We start from the raw sequence: 25,003 nt of genomic DNA, 5'->3' as shown, positions 1-25,003 counted from the left end.
GTTTTACCTAAATGCATTTAAAATAACATTTAGAAGAAGAAACGACACCTCCGAAACACAGGGTACATCTTGGCTGGTGTAGGTAAGCCCGGGCCCTCCCACGCCAGCAGAAATGGCCAAATTTACACCCTCTTGGAGGCGGTGGTTTGTTTTTTTTATTGGCCTACATGTCTGTTCCCTGCGTGTTTTCACCATATGCCCAGGGCTGAGAGGAAGGAGCCCATCTGCGCTCTCAGCGGTTCATCTAAACACACGCAGCGGAACACACCAAGTCAGCCACGGCGAGCGACCGCGGGCCTGGCTCGTGGCTACAGGGGAGCAGCGGCCAGGAGACGCGGCCAACGGCACCACCGCTGCCCGCCGGCACGGGGAAGGTGCTGCGCGGCTGCTGCGCGGCTGCTCTGGAGGAGCACCCCAGCCACTGCCTCCGGACCGGGATGCAGGGGTCAGGGGATGGGGAAGCCGCGAGCACGGGCGCAGGCACAGGCAGGGGCGCAGGCGGGGGTGCCAGCCCACACGGCTCCCAGAGGCAGCAAATATTCTGAAACTACAGCCGGTGTTTTTGAGAAAAGTTAAGCAGTTTTATTCAACGGGATGAGTCCACACCCAACCAGTGGCTTCATCTACATGGCATCATCAGCATACATGACAGAGGACCCACTCAGACGCTCTAGCTGAACAGCATCTCACCATACGTTACAGAGACAACACCAGAGGAGGAGGACGACCGTTACAAAGGGCAGCCAGCCAGTGGTTTCCTACGGCTTCCCGGCGTAACCAAACCCATCCCCACCAGACTACGCAGCCCAGCCACTCGGAAGCAGATCAGACTCGGGACATCTACTGCCGCACCGTGAAAACCACAACACCGCTAGTTAAATAACACAGTCCAGGGTTTACAAAAATGACCTACCAGGGGTACTTCAGCCTAAGGAAGAAAGTGCACCGTCATCACCACCCCGGGGACCGACACACTCGCGCGCATCGCTGAAGAGTCTGTACAGAGAAGAGACCGCCGCGGGTGCCGCTGCTTTCGAGGCAGCAGCGCCGAAGGTGACGTCGAGCCCCGGGGAGGGTGGGCAAGCGCCGAGCTGCCCCCCCGGAGGCGGCCACGGCACCGCGGGACGGGACGGGATGGGACGGGTCCGCGGGGATCCGGCGGGGTCTGCAGGAGCCAAGCCGGGGGTCGGCACTCGCTCTGCACAGCAGAGAAACAACCGCTCCGTGAAGATGCCCTCCTCTCGGCTGCCGCGTCCCCGCGGAGGGGCTGTGCCGGCGCCTTCGGACCCTCGCCCGGCGGGGCGGTGGGAGGCAGGGTGCTCCCACCGCCCGCTCACGTCAGCGACTCGGCCAAAAGTTTTCACAGTGAAAGCTCTGTGAACTCTCTGAAGCCTACAGTCTTTACGCCTTTAGAGAGGTATCGAGGATCGGGGTAAAGTTACTCATAAAACATGAGCAGGTTCCAGTTGTGATACTCCTACAATGTACGTGTTTCAATTTTGTGCCAAGTTAGCTTGCAGAAAAATACATTTCTTCCCTTAAATTTACAGTAGTTAAAACTACAATTTGAATACCGTATTAAAAAGGGGTAGTTTGTTCTTCAACAAAACGTCCTGGTTTTCTTTTCTTTAAAAAAAAATTAAAAAGGACTTTAAAAGCAATCACCCCCAGCACAACGCAACTGTACAAAGGAAATCATGGTGTGTACAGCTCCTAGGACATTAACTCCAAGCATTTGTTCTGGTGCTCAAAAAGGCACTTAAAGATAAGAAAACAATTGTATTAAAAACCCACAACAAAACGAAACAAAGGAAAACGAAAGGCAATAATTTAACAGAAAGACACTGGAACTTGTACCGTATCTCCAAAAGTAAGAAGGGAGGGAAAAAAAAGAAAACCCTAATAAACATGGTTTTGCTATCAAGTCATCTTTGAAAGTATATAAAAAAAACAGAAGACTGGCAAAGTGAATGTTCTCCAGGAACTAAATGGAAAAAAAAATAATAATTACTGGCAACGAATACACAGCTCTCGTGCCAAATGGGTTCCTTCCCTCCCCCTAAAAGCACATTTGCTGGTTCATTACTAGACCAGACTGACAGACTGTTTGAACATCTGCTGCCCGTAATGACAGAGGCATTGACCTCAGGGTTAGCCTAAGTTAGGAAAGGGGGGAAAAATTATGAAGAAAAATAAACATCAATATGAACCAATTGTGGTAATTACAAATGTCAACAATGTTAATAGACAAGTACATAAACACCATTTCCCCTTACAGCGTTATACGGAGGAACAATGACAGAATCACTACATACAGTACTTCTCCCCCACTGTACACTGAAAGGTTAGCTTTGCGGCTTTGTTTTTTTATCTTTTTTTATTACCATTATTATTACTGGGTTTTATTTTTACATTGAGCTACCTACTAAGTGCAAAGATTTGGTGAGTGGCATTGGCTTTCATCTAATCTTAGCCTATTTTTTGTACAGTTTACATGTTAACAGTTACTTTCCAGCATTTAAGCAAGTACAGCAATATATATACACGGACTGGCAGGGGCAGGAGCCGGCCAGGAGCGGGGTGTGGAAGGGACACATGCTTGTGCGCCGGGCGCAGGAGCAAACAGCGGCCGGTCCCGCCGGGTCTGCGACGCTGGCTCCGTACCCGCGCATGGGGGTACCCGCCTCTTCGCCCCGGCTTGGGGTGGCTGCGCCCACGGACGCGTTCGGGTGAGCTCCCCGGCCAAGACGCGGGCTGCGGCAGGAGCGGTGGGCTCAGCGCCCCGGCCGGCCCCGCTGCTGCCTTCTGGAAGTCGGGCTGCTCCTCCGGACGCCTGCGAGCTGGGGTCTGCAGCGGTATGGAGGGAGGAGGAGGATGAAGGGGGGAACAGAAACAAGCCCTGGGCAGGGGCAGGTGACTGCTGGATGAGGCAGGAGGGCTCGCTAGCTTCTTCGCCCAGGGACAGACAGAACAGCAGAAATCAGAGATAGCGGGAAGAAAGGATGAAGATGAAGGAGCCAGTAGTGCAGCTCTTCTATGCAGCTGAAGAGACTCACCATGGCCCGTTTCACGGTGGGGCTGTACGTGATCATGTGGAAGTGACCAAATTAAACCATGGGTCATTGCATGGAAATCTGTACAAGAAGAAAAAAACTGCAGGAGAAGCACAGAGCGTCTTGAATTCAGCGCTTACAGAAGAGACTTGATTATCAGACAAAGTACCATGCAATCCCCAGCTCTTTCTGCATATTTTTTCTCTGGGTTAAATGTTCAGAGGGAAAACAAAATGTAGATTCTTTTGCATAAACTCAAACTGTTGTATTATATAGTACAGTACAGAAAGTGCAAAATATCACCCCATCAGATCGGTTCCGTATCTGATATGGTCAAATATGGCTCATGCTTTTCATGCAAGAAGATGCAATCTGAATCAAGACCCTCATGTACTGCTGTGCAACTTCAAATAAAGGAACGTTGTTGTACCAAAGCCTCCTCGCCTGTTTAGTCCCATCTGTTGAGACATCATTAGGTTTTTTTAAAAAAAAGAAAGAAAAAAAAAGAAAAAGAAGTGTGTGGGGAAAGGGAAATGAAGCATCTCAAAACTCTGTAAGTTACTCTATTTATGCTTTACCACAGGTTTGTCACTAGTCCTTGTTCATTCTGAAATCTTCAAGAAAATCGGAGTTCTGTGGACCCCATGGTGCAGGCAGGGCAGCACTGTGCCCCGGTGCAGCAGCAATGTCCTCCTCCCTGCGTGAAGCCAACGGAGTACACCTCGTTTTCTGTCCCCGCTCCTGCCGGGTGCCGCTGGCCGGGGTGTCACAGCACACACGAAAACGTCTCGGGATTCAGCTTGAAAAGACACTCCAGCCAGCCTGACACACACTGGCATTTATGAATTTCCAGCTCTTCTCCATAGGCCAGCAGTGAACAAAACCCACTCTATCTACCCCCTGCCCCCCACCCGCCTTTTTTTTTTTAAATGCCACGAGGTGCAGAAAATAAATTCCAGGATTGGCCTTGTATTGCTCGACGCACAGCTGCTATGTATCTCCACGCACACACACGCACACAAATAGCCTGGGAAAAAAACCCAAATCAACCCAACATCTCTAGAGAGGACATTTCAGAGCCAGTTTCTGAGGTAAATCTACTTTTTTAAAAAAGTCACCAAATTCTGTACACTTATTTTTTTTAATATATACTTCTACATATAGCGTGTATTCTCCAGTGCCAACACATAGACCCGCCGTCTCCTCCTGCCGTAGGACTGCAAGCTTGGGAAGCGTTTCTGCATGGACGGGCGTGTGTGTGCACACATATGTACATACACACACACACATACACTTATGTACAATCAACCATCAGGCCTAGGCTACACACTTGTTCCCCTTTTGGAGAGGTTCCTCTTGAGCACGGTTTTGACTTCCCGCTTGGCCAAGCGAGGCTTTGCCGAGCTGCCGGCCCTGCTCCCACCATCCAGGCGCTGGCTCTCCCCGCCGCAGTCCCCGCGCTCCAGCCTACATGGTGCCCGATTTATCCGTCGAGCTGCTGGGGAAGAGCTTCTCGGTGGGGGTGACGGCGGGGCTGCCCACCCCTGAGCTGCTGCTGCTGCTGGAGCGGTGCTGCACCACCGGCCGCACCGGCCGCATCGGCGGGGGCCGCAGCTGAGCCCCGGCCAGCCGGGCCGACAGCGCCGGCTTGAAGGTGGTCATCATCTCCGTGGTGGAGCTGCTGCTGCGCCGCATGGCAGCATCGGGGTCCCGGATCAGGATGGTGTGGAGGGGGCTGGCGGGCTCCGAGTTGGCGGCGCCCATCGGGGGGTTCTTCATGGGCTCCAGCGTGTCCAGGACCACGTCGGGGGCCTGCTTGGCTGTGTTCTGCCTCTCCAGCTCCCGCAGTTCGTTCAGTGCCGTGCTCATGGTCTTCTCGATATCCTGTGAACGCCACCAACAAAGGGGTGTCAGCACCGCGCCACAGCATCAACCTGCTCTCCTGCACCCCACCCGTGGAGATGCCCCCCGCCCTGGCATGTGTGTCTGTCTGCGTGGGTCTCTGACCTAAGACGGGGCCTCCAGGCAAAGCAGGAGCTTTGGGAGAAGATGTAAAGCCCAAACACTGGCCGCGCAAAGGTGCCTCACATCTGCCAAGTCAACAGGAGTTTGGTCACCAGCTCCAAAGGGAGCAGGCTCCGAGCACCACGAGTGATGGGGTGAACATCAGCCTGTCCACATCTCCAAAGAGACAGGGCATCTCCACGCTCCCCTGCAACACTGAGGCTGGTTTCTCCCCAAAAAAGAGGTTCTGCAGCCACCATCTGATGTACAAGAGCTCTGCTGTCCCTGTGCCTACAGGGCAATGGGCACATGTGGGGACAGAAACACACAGGGATGTATGCAGAGTAAGCAGCGCGATGGCAGCTCACCATAAATAGGAGAGAGGCAGCGACAATGCCTCTCCTTGCTTGCAGGGAGGGACCCGAGGTGAGACCGGCCCCAGCCCCTCACCACCTGCCCACCTCTGGTCCTGTCTCCTAGGCACGGATCCCATGGGTCCGTCCACAGAGATCCTCCAGAAGGTGAACCCAGTTGAACTAGAAGTGTCCATTTAAAGGAAATTAGCTAAATTGCCTACAACGGTAGTGCTGATAAGTCTCATTCAGAAATAGAAAGGCCCTAGTCTGGCTTCATTTAAATCCACCTTAACTGAATTAAGGCCACTAACTCAGAAAGAGACCATTTGAAAAGTGATTTAAGGCAACTGAATCAATCGTTTAAAAAGTAGCTCTAGTTAACTCTCCTCGCTGTCCTTCTGTAGACAAGTCCTTAATTTTATAATGCATACAAAAAGCTTGGTGAGCCTCAGATAATGTTCAGAGGATCAGCAGAAGGGAAATAATTATCAAGTTAGCTCCAATTAATTCTACTAAGCTCTTCAGATAATGAGTGAAAATATTCACCAAGAGATAAGCCTCAGGACTACCAGTCCAGCAGCTCTACAGACTTCAAGGTATTTACATCAGCTGAGCGAGAATCTTTTTCAAGGTTTAAAAAAACAACGCAAAGCCCCAAAACCCAAGAAAATTGTGCGTATCGTGCTCCATCCTCAGCATTCACCCGTCCCTCTGGAGGCTCCTGGACCCCGCAGCCTTGCACTGCGCCTGGGGAACACAGCCCCGGGGTGCCATGCTACTGGCCATCAGCCGAGCCCGCGGACTTTGTGCGTGCTGTTATCCTGTCCCAAGGTGGACGTGGTGCCCCAGCTCGAGCCATCGCTCAGGGCACGCGCTGTGCTACGACCGTAACTTTGTAAATTGATCACACCAAACGCAAGCTCTTGATGGACAGAGAAGCTGGGTAGCGTGCTGCAGAGCAAGAGAACAAGGAGCGTGGCTGGTGGAAAAGCAAACAGGACAGTAAGAGTTCTTCCTTTCTGCAATCATCATTAATTATCCCACTGAAAGCAGCTGATTCAACACATAATAGCCTGCCAAACCCTGTGGCACACGAGCTGCTGCCGGGTGGAGGGCAGCGGTCTCCCCAGCAGCTGCACCCCTCTCCCTGGGCATCACCCATCGTCCCCCAGCTGCTGCTCCTGCCGGAGGGTGGCATGAAGCAAACTGCCAGCAAACTGCTGAAACAGGGGACAGTGAACAGCCTGTACACGGTGCTCCCAGCCCCTGAACCAGCCCAACCCATGGCTGTTCGGACACATCCACAGGGACTGTGCCTGAACTACGTGGTCCCAAAGAGGCTGGGGAATCCTGCCGCCTGCTCCATGAAGGGACTGTTCTCCGAGATGTTAACAGGTTTGGTATAACCTGACTGATACCTGGCTGGGGGCCTCCTGCCAGCAGTAGGGAGAGGAGACCTGCAGGTTGTGCTGGAGGTAACGTGAATTTAATGAGCACTGTGGAACCAATGGCCTAGTGTGATGCCAATGATGCTGCATGGCTGGAGGTGTCACACTGAGATTAGACTAACATTTTCAGGTCCCAGCTACAAGCAGTCAGTGACAAACCTGAAGCACCTTTCTCCAAACATCCAGCATCAAATGCTGATTTGGCAAATCCAGTTTTCTCCATCTAAGCTTCTTATGGAGCATCAGATGAAGATAATGCGCTTCCCTCCCTGCGGGAGGTGAGAGCTGCCAGTGCATTTTGGTGGTGGATCGAACGTTTCTGTCTATTGCTTCAAAGAATGCTCCAAAGGTTTGTGGAAGGAGGCAGTATCTTTTGTTAGACCAACTGATAGCTGGAAAAGCAGGCAAGCTGTTGGCTGCTCATTTTTATCTTTAAGCCATCGCAGCTACAACAGCACTGTAATTCTGAAGTGCATTGAGATGGAAGGGGCTCTGTGGTGCAACCCAAGTGACCTTTATTTTATAGTCTCTCGATCCCTGGGCACTGAGAGCCACTTCACAACCCTCTTACCTCAGCAAGTGCTTCTGCTTCTAGAGATTTCTGATCTCCGAGACTACTGTGTCTAGTTGATCCACAGGTCGATCTCAGCGGGTGGCCATCAGACAAGGCCTTCCTGTCTGGGAAATTGATGCTGCCTGCACTGCCGAATGTCGCCATTCTGCGCTTTTCAGGACTCTCAATCCTGCCCCTGTTAAGAGGTATTTTGTGGGGGCTGCTAGGGCAGGCCGCTGCTCGAGGAGGAGTGTCTATGCCAGGACCCATCCCTCGGGGTGGGCTGTGGGTGTCCCCCCCACTTCGACGGCGAGGGATAGCTGCACCGTCAGACCTCAATCTCACTCTGCAAAGAATCCATCACAAGACTAGGTCACTGTCCGTCAGACTGAAAGCATCTGGTTGCATGCTGTAAGACAATTGCTCAGCTCTGAGAGTTCAGATCAAACCAAACTCGAGCCTTTCAGCTCCAGAAGACTAAGGCAAGAGGGAAGACAGACATTTTAGCCAGTGCCAAGAAAGGGACAGCATAGTACCTTCTTTACTCGTTAAGATCTACATTAGCAATGCACATGAAAACCCCCTCCATGCTCATATTATTCTGCAGTGCTTACTGAAGCCTTCCCTTCTGTCTTGCCCTACACCACACAAAGACTCTCCCCACACGTGACAGCGACCACCTCTGTGTTCATAGGAGAATGAGAATTTCCCTACCGGCCCATTACTCCCCCAAAGCCATAGTCCACAATATGATCCGTCGGAGACTGGATGTCATTCTTGGAAGAGGCTTTATCATCCAGCAGTGGTCCGCTGCTTGCCTCGCTGTCCGCCTTCTGACTCAGGCTGTCGGAGAACGCATCATCCCTAGGAAAAGGAGACCTCCATGAGCTAACAGGGCTCTGCCCCAGGAGAGAGGCGAGGGCCCAGCCACAGCATGGATCTGAACATCACCACTCCAGCAGCTCCAGACTTTGTTAACAAAGGGCTGGACCAAGGCCACCACTTCAGACAGTACCTAGAGCTTGGAAAAAGTGAGCATCACATCTCCCTATCAACCTGTGCTGTAGTTGCCATTTTAATGAATCCAGGTACAGTACTTGGAAGTACTGTACGGAAGCGGCATCTGCAAAGGACCCTGGGATCTGCCTACAGGCCAGCTGGACACTGAACAGTGCCAGGTCAAGGTACAGAGGGGGCAAGGCCAATATTAAGCCTGGGTCATGCCACTTTGAGGAGTCAGTGATAGATGGGGTTCAGGCACACTGAGGTACAATATTTAGTGCTTGGCTTTATCAGCTTGAATGAGAAACTATCTGAGCCAATACATGGTGAGGCAGATGCAAACAGATCCAGATTTCTCACCTAAGTCATTAAACCTGGGAAAATCTGACCACCTATTTTAGGTGGCTAAAGATGGACCTCATGTAATTACGTGATTTTAACACCCTGGATCAACACATGCCACTTTACTTACATGTCCTGCACCACAATGTACTGGTGGGGTATGAGGCCATCCACACCATTATGTCTCCCTTCCCACCAGTCTTCTGATGCCCGATGGTACAGGAGGAGCGAAGCTCCTTTCTTAAAGGAGAGCTCTCGTGGAGATCGTCCAATGTAGTCAAACTTTGCTATGGCTTCAATCTGCTCCACTTCTGCAAAGGAGAGAAGGACAGATAGAGAAAAGCTTAGTTCAACAATCACAAGGGCACAACAGATCCTAGAAAGAGACATCTCACCAGAACAGCAGTAGTGCTGCTGCCCTAGCTTCCCAAGAGCATCTTACACTGAGTACAAACCATCTTATTTTTAGACTGATCAATTCTTTTTGTTCTTCCAGCCTTCCTGGAATTTCTCACAGACTCACAAACTACCAGCAATTACAAAAAGCTACAAACCAGATGGGGAGTAGTTGAAATTTCCCTGAGTGCATATGGCATCATCACCCGCACTCTCATTTTCTACCTATAAAGTGATTTCTTCGGTTGCAGAACCCCATTATCCTCCAGACTGGGATCTTGTTAAGCTGTGTCAGATACTGTGATCAAAGCCCCGCTTACCTTCTCTTCCTTTCCTTATCCTGGAGACAGTTTGCCCTGAATTATTGATGAGTAACGAATCCCCCTTTGGGGATCCCCATAGAAATGATGATACTGGCTCTGGCCAGGCAGCTGTTCCGCATCACACCCCCATATCTGCAGACCTTCCAGCGCTCTACCTCACCGCTTCTCCACTTTTTCTAATTTAAGCTCTACCAAACACCAGGGATTCACAAACTGGGAGCTCAGGGCCTGAAATTCAAGAGGGCTGAGGCAGGACTTCACTTTGGGAGGTTGTGAGCACACCAGGAGCCTTTGAGGCCCTGGCCGAGGGCATCACAGCAGGGGATGCTGGTGCACCCAAAGAGGAGCCTGGTTGGCACCAAGGAGCCCGTGGAGGAGCCCAGCTCTTCTGCAAATCTGTTTCCAGCTGGGAGCACTGAATCCCAGAGAAACCACTGCAGTGATTGCAAGGCAGCGACGGCACTTCTCTCCTCACTGGCAAGAGCAGACTGCACTCTGCCTCACTTCGCTCTGAGACAGGGGTGGAAAAGCAGGCTGCCACCACTCAACTACCTCTAGCCCCTGTGGGAGCCAGCAATAAGCAGTTAACATACCTTGATAGTTTGAGACACCTGATCATTTTAAAGCCCACCTGGAGACAGGCAGACAGGCGATGACAAAGCTAAGCAGGGCAAATATGCCCAGTTCCTCCAGATCTGCCACATTCTCATTAGAACATGAAAACTTGCTCTGCTCCGTCTGCCTCGTCACTAACCACAGGCTCAGCATCAGCAGCAATCAGGATGCGACCCCTCGCTCTGCTCAGTGACAAAATCCACACAGAGGAGATACCAGAGGAAGACGTGGGAGACACTGAATCAGACCCCTGCCCCCTTCCTCGCCTCATGTGGGACAGGACAGGTCACTTCAGCAGACTGATTTTCCCCAGCTTAAAACACACATCTGCATCAACACAAGCAGCAGGGTGCTTGGGAGCACTACAGCAGGATCAGTGAGGAATGCTCTGGAGGAAATGGAGTGGGGGAGGCTACCAGGAGGGCTTTCACAGCCCTGATAAAATATTGAGCTTCCCAGCAGGGAGGGTTCACGGGGCAAGGGAGAGGGGAATAAGGAATACGTGAATTCACAAAATAAAGCTGCTCCTCTTCTCTACGCTTGTACCACAGTTAATCACCCAGGAACTCCAATCAGAGCTATTAATGTGACCACCCAAGCATAAAATTGGCTAAATGGCAGCTCGCTCTCCTTCATCTTCTAGTCCTGTCGGCTGAAAGCAGGTCCTGAGCTGTCCGGCCCAGCTGCGCCCTTCCCCTCCTCCCCGCAGTGCCGGCCAGCCGGGCGAGCCCTCCCGCCAGCTGCCAGCCTCGGGAGGTGTCAGCGTTTTGTCGGAGCAGGACGTGTCCAAGGAGATGGTGGCCATCAGGAAAGCAGAAGAGGCATTCGGCTGCCCGGTGCCCTTCCACACAGCAAAGTCCTGCCATTAAATGATGTCGTGGGGTTGCACACTCACCATCCCCCAGCCGTGCCAGCTGGGTCTCCCGGACTCGCCTCCGGGTGCAGGAAGCGCAGCGCTTCCTCCTGCTTCGGTACTGCGTCCTGGAGCAAGCACGCTTCTTGACCAGCTCTGCTAGCACCCCCATTTCCATGCTCGCCTTTGTGATCGCCACGAGCTTCAAAGCTTTTACCAAGAGCCCATATGTGAAACTCCGAGCTGGTTTACGCAGAGGTGCAGGCAGACAGGAGCTTACAGAAAGCTGGACCTGAGCCTCCTCCAGAGCGTTACACAATACTGGTGATGCACCCAGTTGCAAGGGATTCACACCTAGCTACACCCATCCACGCGGTCCTGGCTCACAACAAATCCTGCTTCGCCCTCCGAAGCTGGCCAGCTCCACGGGCCTGACATGAGGAAAAACAAGCAGGCAGGTACTTTGTCACCAAAGGAAACAGAACTGACCGTGGCTTGCTTGAATACAGGGGCACTGAGTTTCTGCCAAGGAGACGGCTGCTTGACAGGGGATTATCCACAGCCTCATAAAAGCAGCTGAAAGACCCCCTCACCTCAGAGTGCCTCCAACGGGGCCACTGATGTTCACTGTTTTCCCCACAGTGCATCCAAGGGCCCGCAGCAAACAGAGCTGATCCCTCCCACATCAGCCCCCCATCTCCCCTCCTGTTCTCATGAGCCATTTCATGCAGCGTGTCCTCACCATCGTGTGGCATGTAAGCACAGATGATAAGAAGAAGGAAAAAAGTCATATATGGGATTAATGGAATCTCATAGAACAGCTCCAAAAAGCAACCCATGTATCCTGCCATGGAGTCAGACCACTGCAAAGGTCCCTGCACAACCTATACACAACATTTATTAACATGCATATTCATTACGAAGCACACAAAAACATCAACCCCCACTAAAGTGCCAGATATCAGTTGAGGCCCTGATCTGATTAGAAGCGAAGTGCACACTGCTTTCCTGCATGCACAGCTCTTCTAACAGACCCAATTTTCTGCTGCTCACATCTGTGCTCACCATCATCACTGGTGTGTGGCTCCGTGCCGTTGTCATGGTCAACTTCATCGATGGTGCCTGGCTCGCTGTGTGGGCTGTCACTGAAATAAAATACACCATGCTTTCAAAGAAAGAACGAGATTCTGTTCCTAAGGTACTTAGCAAAAGTAAGTTGTTCAGGGAAATTCTGGGCCCAGTGACACTGGAAAAAGTTATGGGTTTAGTTTTCATAGGACTGAGATGGTCATTTTAAATCACAGCAGATCTCTGAACTTGCTTTGAGAACAGCAGACACTCGCACCTTGATCTTCAGGCCCAGAACATCACGTTCTGTTGCTTGTGCATCTTACTCGTATTTGGCAAAACAAATGTAAAGTGATACCAAGTTAAAATGCTCCACTCACTCATTCACAATGAGTTTTAGCATTTTATCCTGTCCTTGCATCAGTAAGAATGGTGGCAAGTGATCAGCTTCAGGGAAGATTATGCCTCAGAAATGTATAGAGCTTGCACACAAACCAGTTCAAGTCTGTTATAAATACCAGTTTGTTAAAACTCAGATCTGAACGTCAGTTTAGAATTCCAGCATCCTCCAGACAAATGTGCAATATCACCTACACTTCTAACGTGGGAGTTTGTTTATGGAGTTTTCCTATGCTGCGTATACCAAGTAGGGCAAATTGTGCACCAGAAAGATGCGATGCAATGCAACTGCACACGGCTGATCCCATCCACAGCTAATGCAAACTCATCTGTCCTCTAACACTGACAAAACAAAAGGAACTGGTAGGTTCAGGTTAACTTCGGGCTAAGAGATTTCATCCAACTAGCAAATTATCATGGAACTATAAGACACTACTCAAAAATTCCAGCCAAGGAGGAATTTGGTTAGAATTGACTTAAAATTCTGTTTTGCTCTCAACACACTTCTGTGAATCTGCAGCTAAAATATTTTTTTTTAATAAATATTAATATTCTTATTGGAAACAATTTTCTCCTGAAGTTTTTACTGAGGTTTATAATGCTGAGTCAGCATGAGAAAAATGAAAAGAAAAACTCAGTGAAATTGCCTGTTTTCACCAGCAAGGCTAAAATGAAAAGCAAAGCTGACATATATAAGTAGAGACTAATTGGTTAGATGTGCAAAATCCTCTTAGTTTTATGAAGGTATTTATAACTAAGAACCACACAGACAGCCTGGTATGGAGTAAGATTCTTAACCAGTGTAAAACAGCACAAGCATATCAAATACTTACCAACTGCATACCTAATTCATAATGTTTAACAGGAATAAATGCAAAAGGGCATGCCCCTTCTGCAAAGGGGCAAATTCACTAGCACTGTGCTCAGCCTGGGCTCAGCTGCCCTGAATATCAAGTCTGAACTTCCCCAAAGCTGTCCTCACACCTCATCCTCCCAGGGGTCTGCTCCCAAGAGCCCTTTTCCTACACTTGGGTGAGCTGGGGTCAATTCTCTGTCTACCAGGAATCAAGCCAAAACCCTGCATTTTGACACAGGTTCACTCTTAACGTACAGTGCCAGAAGATAACCCTAACAAGGGGGTCTGGCTTTAAGTTCTGCAAACAATGAAGTCCTGCCCACACTCCTTACCAGTACTCCTCCCCTCCAGTCATGCACTTCTCGTAGACAGGTCCTTCCAGCTCTCTGTGGCTGGGGAAGATGCCCTCGTGATTAATGATGATGGTTTTGATGACCTCATTGACATGGGCTTGGCAGGACACCGGATCCTGCCCATCTGGAATGTGCATCAGAGTGGGCCCAAAGCAGATGGCCAAGTTGTAGGGATCCATCATGTTCTCATCGCTGTACTGTGACAAGCTGCAAGCACAAGCGTTAGGGAGGTGCGGTGCTGACTTTCCCCACTCACTTAGAAAAGTCTCCCACCAACAAACCCCATCACGCAAAAAAGCAATTATCACTGAACTGTACACCTTCCCTGAACACACAGCCATGGATAGGCAAGGCTGAGGAAGGAGCAAAATACAACTCTCCATGGCAATACCAAAAAGGACTCATGCAACAAAGACAGGGAAGCCCTGAAAAAAAGGAGGGCAAGGAGAAACTAAGTGAAAGAGGAAAAAAAAGACTCACTGATTAAGGAAAGCAAAAAGATATCTCATGACAACGATGACAGCCCGGGGCAGAGTGACGATGATTTGCTGGATCTGGTGCACTCTCTCAGTGGGGTTCTCGATTTCTGGAACACATGGATAGAAAGCACATCTTTAAACCTTCTCAGGACGAGACAACATGGCACCAGAGGGACTCGTTCCAGATCTAGTAGCCCACTATGCAAGGAAAACAATAGCCCATTTCCACATTTGACCCACTAAGGTTTGGCACTAAGGTCCAAGAAAAGAATCCGGGCATAGTGCTCTTCCACAGGTGAATTCATATCTATGTTCAGATTCAGTATAAACATCCATGGTTTTATTTTTAAAGTAACTGTTCATGCATTATTTAGTTCATTCCGCAACAACTATTTTTCAACAGCTTTAGTCAATATGGCACTGGAAAATGGAGCACTGCTTGATTCTCCAGTGCAGATTTCAAAATGAGGTTTTTATTCACATTACTCTTACGGATTAACCATCAGGTCCTTCTGAGCCCTTCTGCTCCAGTCTCCCACTGGTCTCAGTGGGAATTTAATCTGAATCGATTCCGAGTCAGCACTTTAAGATTCAATTCTCTCTATAGCAGTGCACAAAGCCCACAGCTGCTATCAGAAACCAGCTTCCTTCTGTAGGAAGCAGGTGACATAGAGCTATCTTCCTTTCAGTGCCAGCTCACTTGCCTGGGGACCCTGTCCTGCCCCCCCGCCCTCCTGCAGCCCCGCACCCGGAGGATGCTGAAGCCCCCGCGCAGCAGCAGCCTCCTCTGCCTGCGGAGCTGCGAGAGCCCCGCTCCACCACCGACCTGCCCGGGGGGCTCAGTACCGTCCTGCAGCAGCTGGCAGCACATACCAGCCCCCAAGGCTATGGGGTTTTTAAGCTAGTATCTGCTCAATATGTTATGTAGATAGTTAATCCTGTGGCTTTTATTATACAGAAAGCAGACAGAGTACCAAAGCTTTCCTGAGAGCAGTCGGCCTCAGATGCGTGGAAGAGGTGCTTACTTTACTATGCTGGCTCAAACTTTGACATTTGCTTATTGTAATAAAATTCACTAAAAAGATGTAGCAGGCCTGCCATTTGTTCCAAAATTCTGATCAAAATTTGGCTTCAGTACAAAGATGGAAAACTTTATAATATTTAATTTTGGAAGTTTTTCCTTTTAAGGAATGTATTGATCCCCTGTTATTGCTTACTGGGTTCTTTACTTCTTCAGTTTGGTTTCACTTAAGAGGAAGTTTGTAAAAAAAAAAAAAATCAAATAAATAAAAACTGGATAAAACCCTACAACAATAGATATCTGTTCCAAAACCCAGAGGAAGAAATTGTCTTGAAGCACTTGCCTTTTTTCAGTTAGCAAAATGTTTCAACTGGCTGTAACTCAGAAGAATTAATGGAGTAATCATCAATCACTCTACAATACAGGCACAACCCTGAACGAACCTTTGCAAACAAAGTGCCTTTTCTATCCTCCTATTTCTCATGTGCATTTGAGAAATGCTTCCACGTAAACTATCAGTCCCTCACAAGCAAAAGGAAAAGCCAGCCTTTCATCTGCCACCAGCAAGCCCGGCTTCCCCATCACATCGGCAGGGAATGATGTGGCTCTGCAGCTTCCAGGGGCACTCAGAGGCCCTGTGACATGCGCAGCAGCACCTGCTGCAAAAACCTCGTTCAGAATACCTTACCAGGCGCCAAGGGAAATCAAGGTGGCTTTGTGATGCACTGCGGTGGAGAGCCCAGACAAACCGCTCGGCTGCGTTTAACCTTTCCACCGTAATTACAAAATGAGACAGAACATCCTACAGCAAGGGTGGCATTTTACTGAGCAGTGGTTCTCAAAGAAAGAAGATTTCTCCAATCTGTTTAGGTTGGGACACCTATTACACAGCCTATATTTATGTGGCAGAAAATCAGATGCACTTAAGGTCAGATTTTTAATGGGAATGAGGCACTTCAATTCATTTAAAATCTATCCTTAATCAAAAGGTAGCAACAGTAGCAGGAAAAGAAAGATGGGGAAAAGGAAGATTCTTGCTAAAATTAAAAAAAAGAAAGAAAGAAAGAAAGAAAGAAAGAAAAAAGAAAGAAAGAAAGAAGAGAATACTATCCAGAAAATTAACAGATGATGTTTGCAATGAAAAGCTCCCAAAAGCTTAATAAATTGTGCAAATTGGCATTAATTAGGGATGGTTCCAAAGCACAAGCCTATCTGCAAGCATACAGACAGTCACATCACCAAGCACCAGGCATATTTCCTGGCACTGAAGTGGACCTGTTCCGTTCTCTGGGGGCTGTGCCTGCTCAGGATCCCTGCTCTGCCTGCTGCAAGCCCCTCAGGGAGGGCAGCCAGAGCGAGCACTCCAAGCCAGGCTAAAAATCCCTGTCCAGGGCACAAAACTGGTACAGAAACAGCTTCCTTTGTTTGCTGTGTTACAGGTGTGCTGCGCTGTTTTACACATCAAAACTGAGAGGCAACAGCAAATTTCCTAAAGCTACTATAGAAAACAACTGTTCTTGAAAAATAAGAGCACATTCTTGTCCTTCTGGAACAAGCCCATCCCTGCGTCATTCCCCTCTAGGTATCATCTGTCTGTCTTGACATCACTAAATCTCTAGCAGTTATGCACATTAAGAAGGGGGGAAGGAGCCACGAGCATTGAAAGCCAAACGAAGGACTTCAGCACATGTTCAGCAGTCAGTCCGCCTGAAGCTACCCACGTACCGAGACACTCGAACCCCCAAACAACCCCGACACTTCTCCTGTAAAATAGTCATCCTGTAGCCAAAGCGCACAACACGCTCCTCCATCATCTCTGAAACATCAAATTCATTCTGTCTTCTTCCTTTCCCCCAGGGGAGTAATTTCCATGACTTGCCAATAAATAAATGTCATCACTACAAGGTACTGAGAAAAATAAACCCCAGCTGGGATATCTGTTTCTTCAGTTGCAGAGGAACAAGTGGAGCTGGGAGGGGAATTCAGGACAGAACAAGAAGAAACTAGGCTCTCCCTGACATCAATCCCAGACCCTTCATGATTAAAAACGCTCAGCTTCTACCTCTGCTCACATCCCGAAGTACTTTCTGGTTTTCTTTGGGATGGGAAATGCACATAGCAAACACTTGGAGAACAGCTGATTGAGTGAGGGTAAAACCAAGTCTGCAGAGCCAAGGGTCAGAGAAGCTTTGTGAGTAACCACGAGTTATTGACCTTCGCTACGTTTAGTAGAAGGCACCGAGCTAAAGCAGCAAAACCCCTTTGGGTCCCAGGAGCCATGGCTGCATGACACTTGATGAGCAGGCACAGGAACCACCATTCCCTACACAGATCTGTGCAGGCAGGACAGCAGCCGACCCTGTTCAAGCAATTAATGACCCCTCATGCAACCCACAAATGTGTATACGGGCTTGCTGCATGTGCAGCCCACTGGCCTAAGCTTGGAGGTGACTCTCTGGTGATCCTCATGATGCTAGGAAGACTTTAAAAGAGCCATAGCAAGATGTTTTATCTCTCCCTCACCTCCAGCACTACCAATTCACACCCTTAATGTCTTTTCCTAACAGCTTCCATTGCAGACCTATAACCTTTCTTACAGCATAAGTTGCTATTAGCAAAACTCAGGTGTACTTGCTCCCCGTTTATTGTTTCTTGTCCCACCCTATTCGCTGAGAAGAGCTGCCACATGTACTTACTTATAGTAGATATCAAATCTTGAAACCTTTCCTTAGGAAAGAGGGGGTTTTCCAGTCCTCGGAAATACAGCTTCAAGACTCCAGCCACTGAATTAATGTCACGTTCATTTTGATCATCAGCAAGGGGATCTTCACCTGCCCAGGGAAGAGTTTTTATTTCCAGCATTACTGTCAAGTTGGACTAACACAGCAAGTGTTTTTTACTAACTCAGCAGAAACCTAAAATTTCTATGCTATGCATTTTGCCAGCAAGAGGAGAGTTTAATAAGGCACCTGCTACACAGCATCATGCTGAGACATGCTATAGCCCTACCTACAAAAAACCAGTTTATTGTGGAGATTTTAAACCTTTCCGGAAGATGTTACTGTTTAGTTTTCCTTCACCGTTTCCAGCCCAGTGCATTTTTGCATTTACAGCAACAGCTCAGAGAGCTGAGCAGATCTGAACAATGGTGGGTGAAAGCCTGAGAAGACAGGCTTGGCTGGAGGATGCAATTATGCCTCTGGAATAGACGGAATGGTTCTGGATAGCATTGTGCTGACTTAAATCTATAAAGGGCTTTCAAAACCTAAGGGATTTGGATACTGATTCCTCTTAAATTGGATGTGCAAATCTGCCAGCCTTTGACAATCCCACCACTGCCTTATTCACTGGCCTGGCCACCTTCACCTTGATCCTTCCGATGCTGCTCAAAGATTAATGCCATGGAGGCCATTACCCCCATCTAGACTGCCCCTTTCACAGCTTCACCTTCACTCAGTGACAGCAGGATTGCTCTGCCCCGTCTTGCCAGCCTTGCAGCTTCGATGTGATTTTCTCAACAGAATCACTGGCAGCTCTACAACCGACACTGCCATCAGGTACACATAGGAATGCTGCTCCTCCCTTGACAAACCGCTGCAGGAAGGAGGAAAATGGATCCCAAACAATTTTATGGCTCTCATCTGAGGCTTTCATGCTCTTAATTAATGACTGTGCAAAATACCTCTGCACCTACCCCTCCTTCTCATGCTCCTTCCCTAAGTGACTCTTTGCTATTGCTGCAGATACAATACTAAGATACCTAGAAGGGGATAGATAAAACCTCCTCGTGTCTCGTAGCAGAAAGGCCTTTAGCACAGGCTTTACACAATGTCTAATGCATCCAGCACATACTGAAACTCCCACCAACAATCTCTGCTCAGACACAGTGTCCCAGCTGTAGCTGCACACCCTGGCAACACACCTCTCTCAAACGAATTCTTGATGTCGTTGACTTCCACCTGGGAGCCAGGGACTCTGAAAATGCCCTGCTGCTGAAGGCCTGGAAAAGAACAAAGTTTTAGAAAAGATTTCTGTAACTGTTACGTGGTACTTTCTGGTAAAGAACAGCAGAAACTAGGAGTCTGTGCACCCGGAAAGGCTCAGAGCAAGAAGGGGACAGCCTGCTACGATTCATTTCTGCTCATATTCTCCAATCAAGGCCCCCCGGATCAACGTGTTGAAAGGGCTCCCGTTGGCCTGGGGCCTAAGCAAACAATTTAACCTGCATAAGTGCTAACAAGACCTAAATATTTGCCAGTCATCCAATGCTACATCACGGCCAATGCCATTGTAATTATAACCTGAGCCCATGTAGGAAGGGCAGCGGGCATCTCTACTATATTTCACTGCTAATTACAACTACTTAATTTCCTTTGCAGAAAGTTTCTGTTGATATTACTGAATCAACTTACCGTACAAATTGATGTAACGAATGCAGCTTTCTACTACAAGTGGAATAGCCTGTCCTGAATCCTTCATGAAAGGAAAGGAAAAAGTAAAAAATTACTGGCTTATTGATAACAAGGCACAGGAAATGCATTAAAGATTGCAAAAACAGAGGTTGGAAAATCAGTGCCATTGAGTTTAGTAAGAGAACAGGCAAGAAAAGGAGGTGTTACACACATCAAGCCGTCAAAAAGTGCTGAGTATGCTACGTGCAGTCAATTATGCACAAAAAAGCTTTCACTAAAGTGTGTGAAAGACTGCTGCTCACTGTCTGGTTGAGACAGGGGACTGATGCAACAGGATCACAGCTATTCCATTTCAAAGGTGTAATGCTGAGCTGAAATAAAACTTGTGCTATACCTGTCTGATGAAATAAGCTTCCAGTAACAGAGCTTACAACAATATTTCCACCTAAAGAAAGAGCCATTGTCAGCAGATGCTAAGAAAAAAAAAAAAAAACAAAACACCACAGCATATGAAATGAACTACCTATATCTGAACCTGCAATGGTTTTGGCTTTTGTTTCAAAGCCGCTTCTCTCCAGACCCCTCGTGGAAGGAGCTCAAGGGGCAATGTGAGCTGACTGCCTAAGTAGACATTTATTTTCCTTAGGGGAAAACTGGTCGGTTTTTTCCAGTAGAGTACTGTTGCATCTCTCTGGTTAATTTACTCCGCCTCATAGATGGGCCTCTAGTAAATACCTGATTTCTGGTTCGCGCATTCCTCCTTCCTCTGAGAACACAAAAAAGCAGCAGAGCGGGAAAAAAAGAAAAGATTAAGCAAGGATAAGTTCAGTTAGAGGTAAGCATCTCTTTCGGAGGCCATGAACGCTCAAATGCAATGGCAGCTTAGCAAGGTCCAACCCAGGCCTTCAGGCTGTCCACCCTCCCTCCCAAACCCCGTTTGGCACGCTGCACCCGAGCCTCAGCGACCGGCAGAAAGAGCCTCTCGGATTTCTTCCCTCCCTGAACCTGCGGCACTTGCAGGAGCCGGAGGACAGGGACGGCCCCTGCCCAGGCGCAGGCGAAGCTCTGGGGAGAGCCGCCCTGGCGCGGGGGCACCGGGCAGCTGGCCGCACGTTCCCCAGGGCAGCGCGCGGTCCCCAGCCTCGAGGACAACGCCGGCAGCACGGCACCGTCCCGCGAGGACTCTCCGCTGGCACGGGACGCCCATCCGCTCAGAGAGATTTCCACCGCAGATAATTCCTCCTCCGCAGTGCTGAACAGGCTGGGCTTTAATGAGCATTACTTTTTTAAAAATCAGTTTAAGTAAGGAATAATTACAAGTATTAAAGAGATTACCGGCTTTGTCAGTCAGGCCTGTACATTACTTGTGACAGTGAACTGTTTATAAACTGCTCTTAGGCTTATGGTTGCACTAAAAGAGCCTAAGAGAATAATAAATCGGAGCCGGACAATGCCTATTAGTTTACCTAATCCAACAGTTTGTCGCTACTGCTTCCTACAGTATTTTCACTAAAGCTTTCTTCACTGCAGGATTAAACTCTCTGAGCAACTGGAACAGCATCGCTTCCTTGGGAAATCCTTCCAGCAGCCAGGCAATAGCATCGTGCTGGATTTTGGAGGATCAGCAGCTAGATAGCTAGAGGTATCCTTTGGGACAAATCCCACATCCACATCTCTTCATTTTTCTCATCAGATCTCTCCTTCTGGGTAATTTCCCGGGACGAGCAGGGCCAAATGCCCCCTTCCATTGGGACTGCACCGGTATTAATTGAGTTCATCTGAGTTCACCCCAGCTTAAGTGAAGAAAGTACTTCGGCCCACATTTACGAAGGCCGCACGCTGCATGTTAGCAGTGACGGTTTGAGGAGACCACTCAGCAGCCATTTAGGAATCGCTTTGCTCCAGCGCTGGAAGCTGAGCCCGGGGCCCCGGTCGAGCGCCGAGGGGCACCAGCGTGGGTCACAGCCAGCCTGCAAGCTGCAGCGTCTCCTCTCCTGGTGCCTTCAGAGGCAATGGCCTCCCACGGGAGAGGCTTACGGCTCTGCACTGACAGGGCTCTCGCCCGTCCTCCCTGCGGGTTAACCCTCCTCTTCGGGCTGCGGGAAGCGGCATTCCGACTGCCAGGAGGTACCAAGCTGTACGAGAGGGCCTCAGCCACCTACCAGCAGCTGGCACTGAGATGAGCCAGCTGGGCTGGTTATTATTAATATATTTTGTTTAAGGATGAGGATAGCTTGTTTAGCCTCCCACGCAGCCACCCATACACACGGTATTTCAATTCAAGGCTTCCAGTCCTTACAACTGGGAGACACTTTCTGGGCACTTGAGTCATTTTATCTTCTTCCTCAGCCACGGGGGAAGACGGCCACCAAAAATGTGCTGAAAAAGGGAAGGCGGGGGGATCTGTTGATCCTTTGAGAGCGCTGGGCTGGGTTGCCCTTGCTGTCTGACCTTCCTCCCCAGGACGGGTGGAAGCAGCGCTGGACAACAGGGACGCTCGGCCAAGGGCACCTCGCACCGCACAGCCGGCCAGCACGGCCAGCGGCCACCAGCCACGAGGGTCGTCGCTGCTACCCTCGCCCCGGGGCACGCAGGCGGCGACGGGATGGGCGACGCAAGGAACACGCGAGGGGTGAGGACAGCTACGGAGAGAAATCGTCACGGAGGCAAAGCGCGTGCTGGCCACGTCAACTGGGTGCAGGGCGGACCTGAGAGACTCCGCCGAGGAAGGAAAGCAGCCAGCAGTTAGGACAGGAAAGCCACCATTACATTCACAGCGTTCATAAACTCTTACTGTCAGCCAGCGAGTACCTTAATGAACGTTTCCATATTGCCGTTAAAGAGTTTATGATTATAGACTGAGAGAGGCCTAGGTCTCCTCATTTTCTGTGGCTTAGGGGGAAGACATGGGGGCCTGGGAGAAAATGGAACAAAATAAATCAACAAAACACCAACATAAATGCAATGACAGGGTGCGAGCTCAAAGGTTATGACCGAGAGTAAGAAATAAACAGAAAAATCCCTCTGTGAGGACTCAACATGCGGCTCCATGCACTCTGCAGCCGCTCACTCTTCAGCATTCCCCCCGCTGCGTCCCCCCGCCAGGCACCGCTCCACCGGGAGCCGGGGGACCTGCAAAGAGCTCAGCTCCACACCTCCGCATCGTGCACAGTGCCCGCAGCTCCTGGGGACGTGCCCTCTCCGAAGCCCTTTCCAGCAGCCTGGGGCGGGCTACCCTAGCACTAACTCGGCTAACTCATTTTGGAGCCAGTGCTGCGATGGCCTCGCTTCTGCAGGTCCCAAAGACCAGGCTGAGCACGGGTGCAGCTGGCAGGCATCTGAATGGGCAGCAGAGCTAACGTGTAGGCAGCCCAGAGCAAAATCAGAACTGTTCGCTATATGCTGTACACATAATTTCAAGTCAAGGTCAAGACTGCAGCCTTTAAGTAATAAACTGAAATTAATCTTGATAATAGAAACATTTAATAGCAATAAGCCAACCTACCCATTACTTTCTATCCCCATAATCTTCCAGTATTTCCCTATCAGACAGAGTCTAACCTCAGCTGCAGCCACATACAGCAATCTAACTAGCTGTTGCTACAGCCCTCCTGAAGAGTCCCTAGGTTCCTACTGTAAAAACCAGCCATCTCCAGAAATTAGTGACAGAGCAGTAACTATACCAACAACCACAGCTTGAATCAACGATGGATGATCAGGAATTCTCTTCATGCAGAACTCGCTTCGTTCAAGCCAGAGAGTAATAAAGCTGCTAAACACAGCTGATCACAACTGTCTTTGGTACCCACGATCTGCAGATACAATTCTCCCTCTCTGAGATGCCAAATATCAAAACTGCTGCTCAGTGTTAGTGCTAGTACCAGGGACGACATTTTATAAGTAAAACAAAGGCATTGGTGCTCAGCAGGATTTTTAACACCTGCCTCCTACCTCCACCAGCTCAGCACTGTCAGCCGGAAAAAGCACCAAGAGCAGCTGAAGAGTTCAACTGATTCCTTGATATATCCAAAATAAACCACAGCTACCCCTGGAAAACACTGGGGTATTCCTGTTTATTCCTAAATGGACCTCATTCTGCTCATAGATGGCCAGGAAGAGGAAAGTGGGAACACCTCCACCTCGCTGTAGCTAACTTCTGTTTGGGAGACATCCACAGGGATGAGAATGGTCTTTTTCATCTTTCTGGCAGGCATTCCCAAGATTCAAACCACCAAACAGAAAGGTGAGCCCAGGCAACACACACGAGCAAACCCACCAGCACCTCTGTAAGAACGAAAAAGGTAGGCATGCGCATTAGGAAGTGGTGTGACCCTGCCCCTACTAGCTAGTGACTGAGGGTCCTCATCAGTCACGGGGAACAGACCTTGAAGACCGTTGTTAACTTCAACAAGGCTAACAGACACCTATGCTTCTGAAGTGAGGCCATGGAAACATGTGACTTATTTTAGTGCAGTGATCAGGACTTTGGAGGGCTGCTTTCATTAACGCTATTTGCATTTTGATTTCTTCTTCTGATAATGAAGGACATTAAGACTGAAGTGCCTAGACCTAGAAAAGGGAGAAAAATAGCATAAAATGTCTGACTGATTTCTGATCTGTCCGCTACCTCCAGGCTATACTGATGTCTGTAGAGGAGAGATCATGACTGCAAACAAAAATGAGTGCTAGGAGCCTTCACGCAGAAGTTCTCACAGAGCAGAGTCACATGGACACGTACAATTTACACAGAGCTACAATGCAAAGGTGACAGTTGTGATCCGCTGGTTCCTTAATCAGATGCCTTTAATTAAGCAATTTGACCCTACGCTCCTGTAACTTCCAGCCGCTCCTTCAACTGGTAACTGAGGAGCAGGAATGAGTGCTGTCCATTCAAGTGCCTGCCTGACTCTCAGCTGAGCAGCCCTGTGCTGCAGACTGGAGACCCAGTGCTGTTTGCTGCCGTGTAATCTCCTCTCCCCGGCTGATGCCCTGGCGCAAGGCGGCCGGGACAGCCTGGCCTCCGGCTCTATCTGGTGGGAAGGTTGTTCAGCCTACACTTAGAGCACTGCCTCACACAAGAAGGAGATTGCCTCTTGTTTGTTTTCCTTTGTGAAGTAAAAGCAACTGCTGGAAGAAAAGCAAACAGAAGCAGCAGGGAGTTGCGCCATCATCCCTCATGTAGGAGGCTGTTATTCGTTCCTTTGATTGTTTTGGCCTGCGACACCACCACCCCATGGGCACCCACTCCTGGTAAACAAAGAACTCAAGAGCAAAACCTAGCCGTTTGGGTGTGCTTTCCTCAACCAGCTCAGCAGACAGCCCTGCCTGACACAGCCAAAGGACCGGAGCTCACCTCACGGGCTGCTTGCGAACACAGCTGGGGCACGGCGGGTCTCAGGGTGCTGTAGGACAGCTCTCCCGGGACCCGCGAGGAGAGCCGGCGATTGCAGCGCAGGTTAGAGCAGCTCCT

The 25,003-nt window shown here is 49.4% G+C and overlaps 1 protein-coding gene across 5 annotated transcripts in view; it reads right to left on the bottom strand.

Annotated features, from left to right (window-relative positions):
- Positions 1–572: 572 nt before the first annotated feature.
- The window catches only part of SRGAP3 (SLIT-ROBO Rho GTPase activating protein 3), a 173,692-nt gene continuing 149,261 nt past the window's right edge, over positions 573–25,003 (bottom strand). For 2 of the 5 annotated variants that reach the window (XM_075053399.1, XM_075053398.1), the window contains 11 exons: positions 22,345–22,447; positions 19,534–19,594; positions 19,044–19,121; positions 17,818–17,952; positions 14,102–14,207; positions 13,601–13,828; positions 12,011–12,090; positions 8,889–9,069; positions 8,129–8,278; positions 7,433–7,760; positions 573–4,937 (listed from right to left, as the gene is read on the bottom strand). In XM_075053399.1, coding sequence (XP_074909500.1) covers positions 4,521–4,937; positions 7,433–7,760; positions 8,129–8,278; positions 8,889–9,069; positions 12,011–12,090; positions 13,601–13,828; positions 14,102–14,207; positions 17,818–17,952; positions 19,044–19,121; positions 19,534–19,594; positions 22,345–22,447 — 1,867 coding nt within the window. In that variant the 3' untranslated portion in view covers positions 573–4,520. Of the gene's footprint in view, positions 4,938–7,432; positions 7,761–8,128; positions 8,279–8,888; positions 9,070–12,010; positions 12,091–13,600; positions 13,829–14,101; positions 14,208–17,817; positions 17,953–19,043; positions 19,122–19,533; positions 19,595–19,621; positions 19,979–22,344; positions 22,448–25,003 lie in introns of those variants that run through there. The other 3 variants (XM_075053400.1, XR_012653877.1, XM_075053401.1) reach the window with 3 other exon arrangements.

This window comes from Buteo buteo, chromosome 21, assembly GCF_964188355.1.
Source record: "Buteo buteo chromosome 21, bButBut1.hap1.1, whole genome shotgun sequence".
In the NCBI taxonomy this organism is placed as follows: domain Eukaryota; kingdom Metazoa; phylum Chordata; class Aves; order Accipitriformes; family Accipitridae; genus Buteo; species Buteo buteo.
This window is presented reverse-complemented; position numbering and strand designations above follow the sequence as displayed.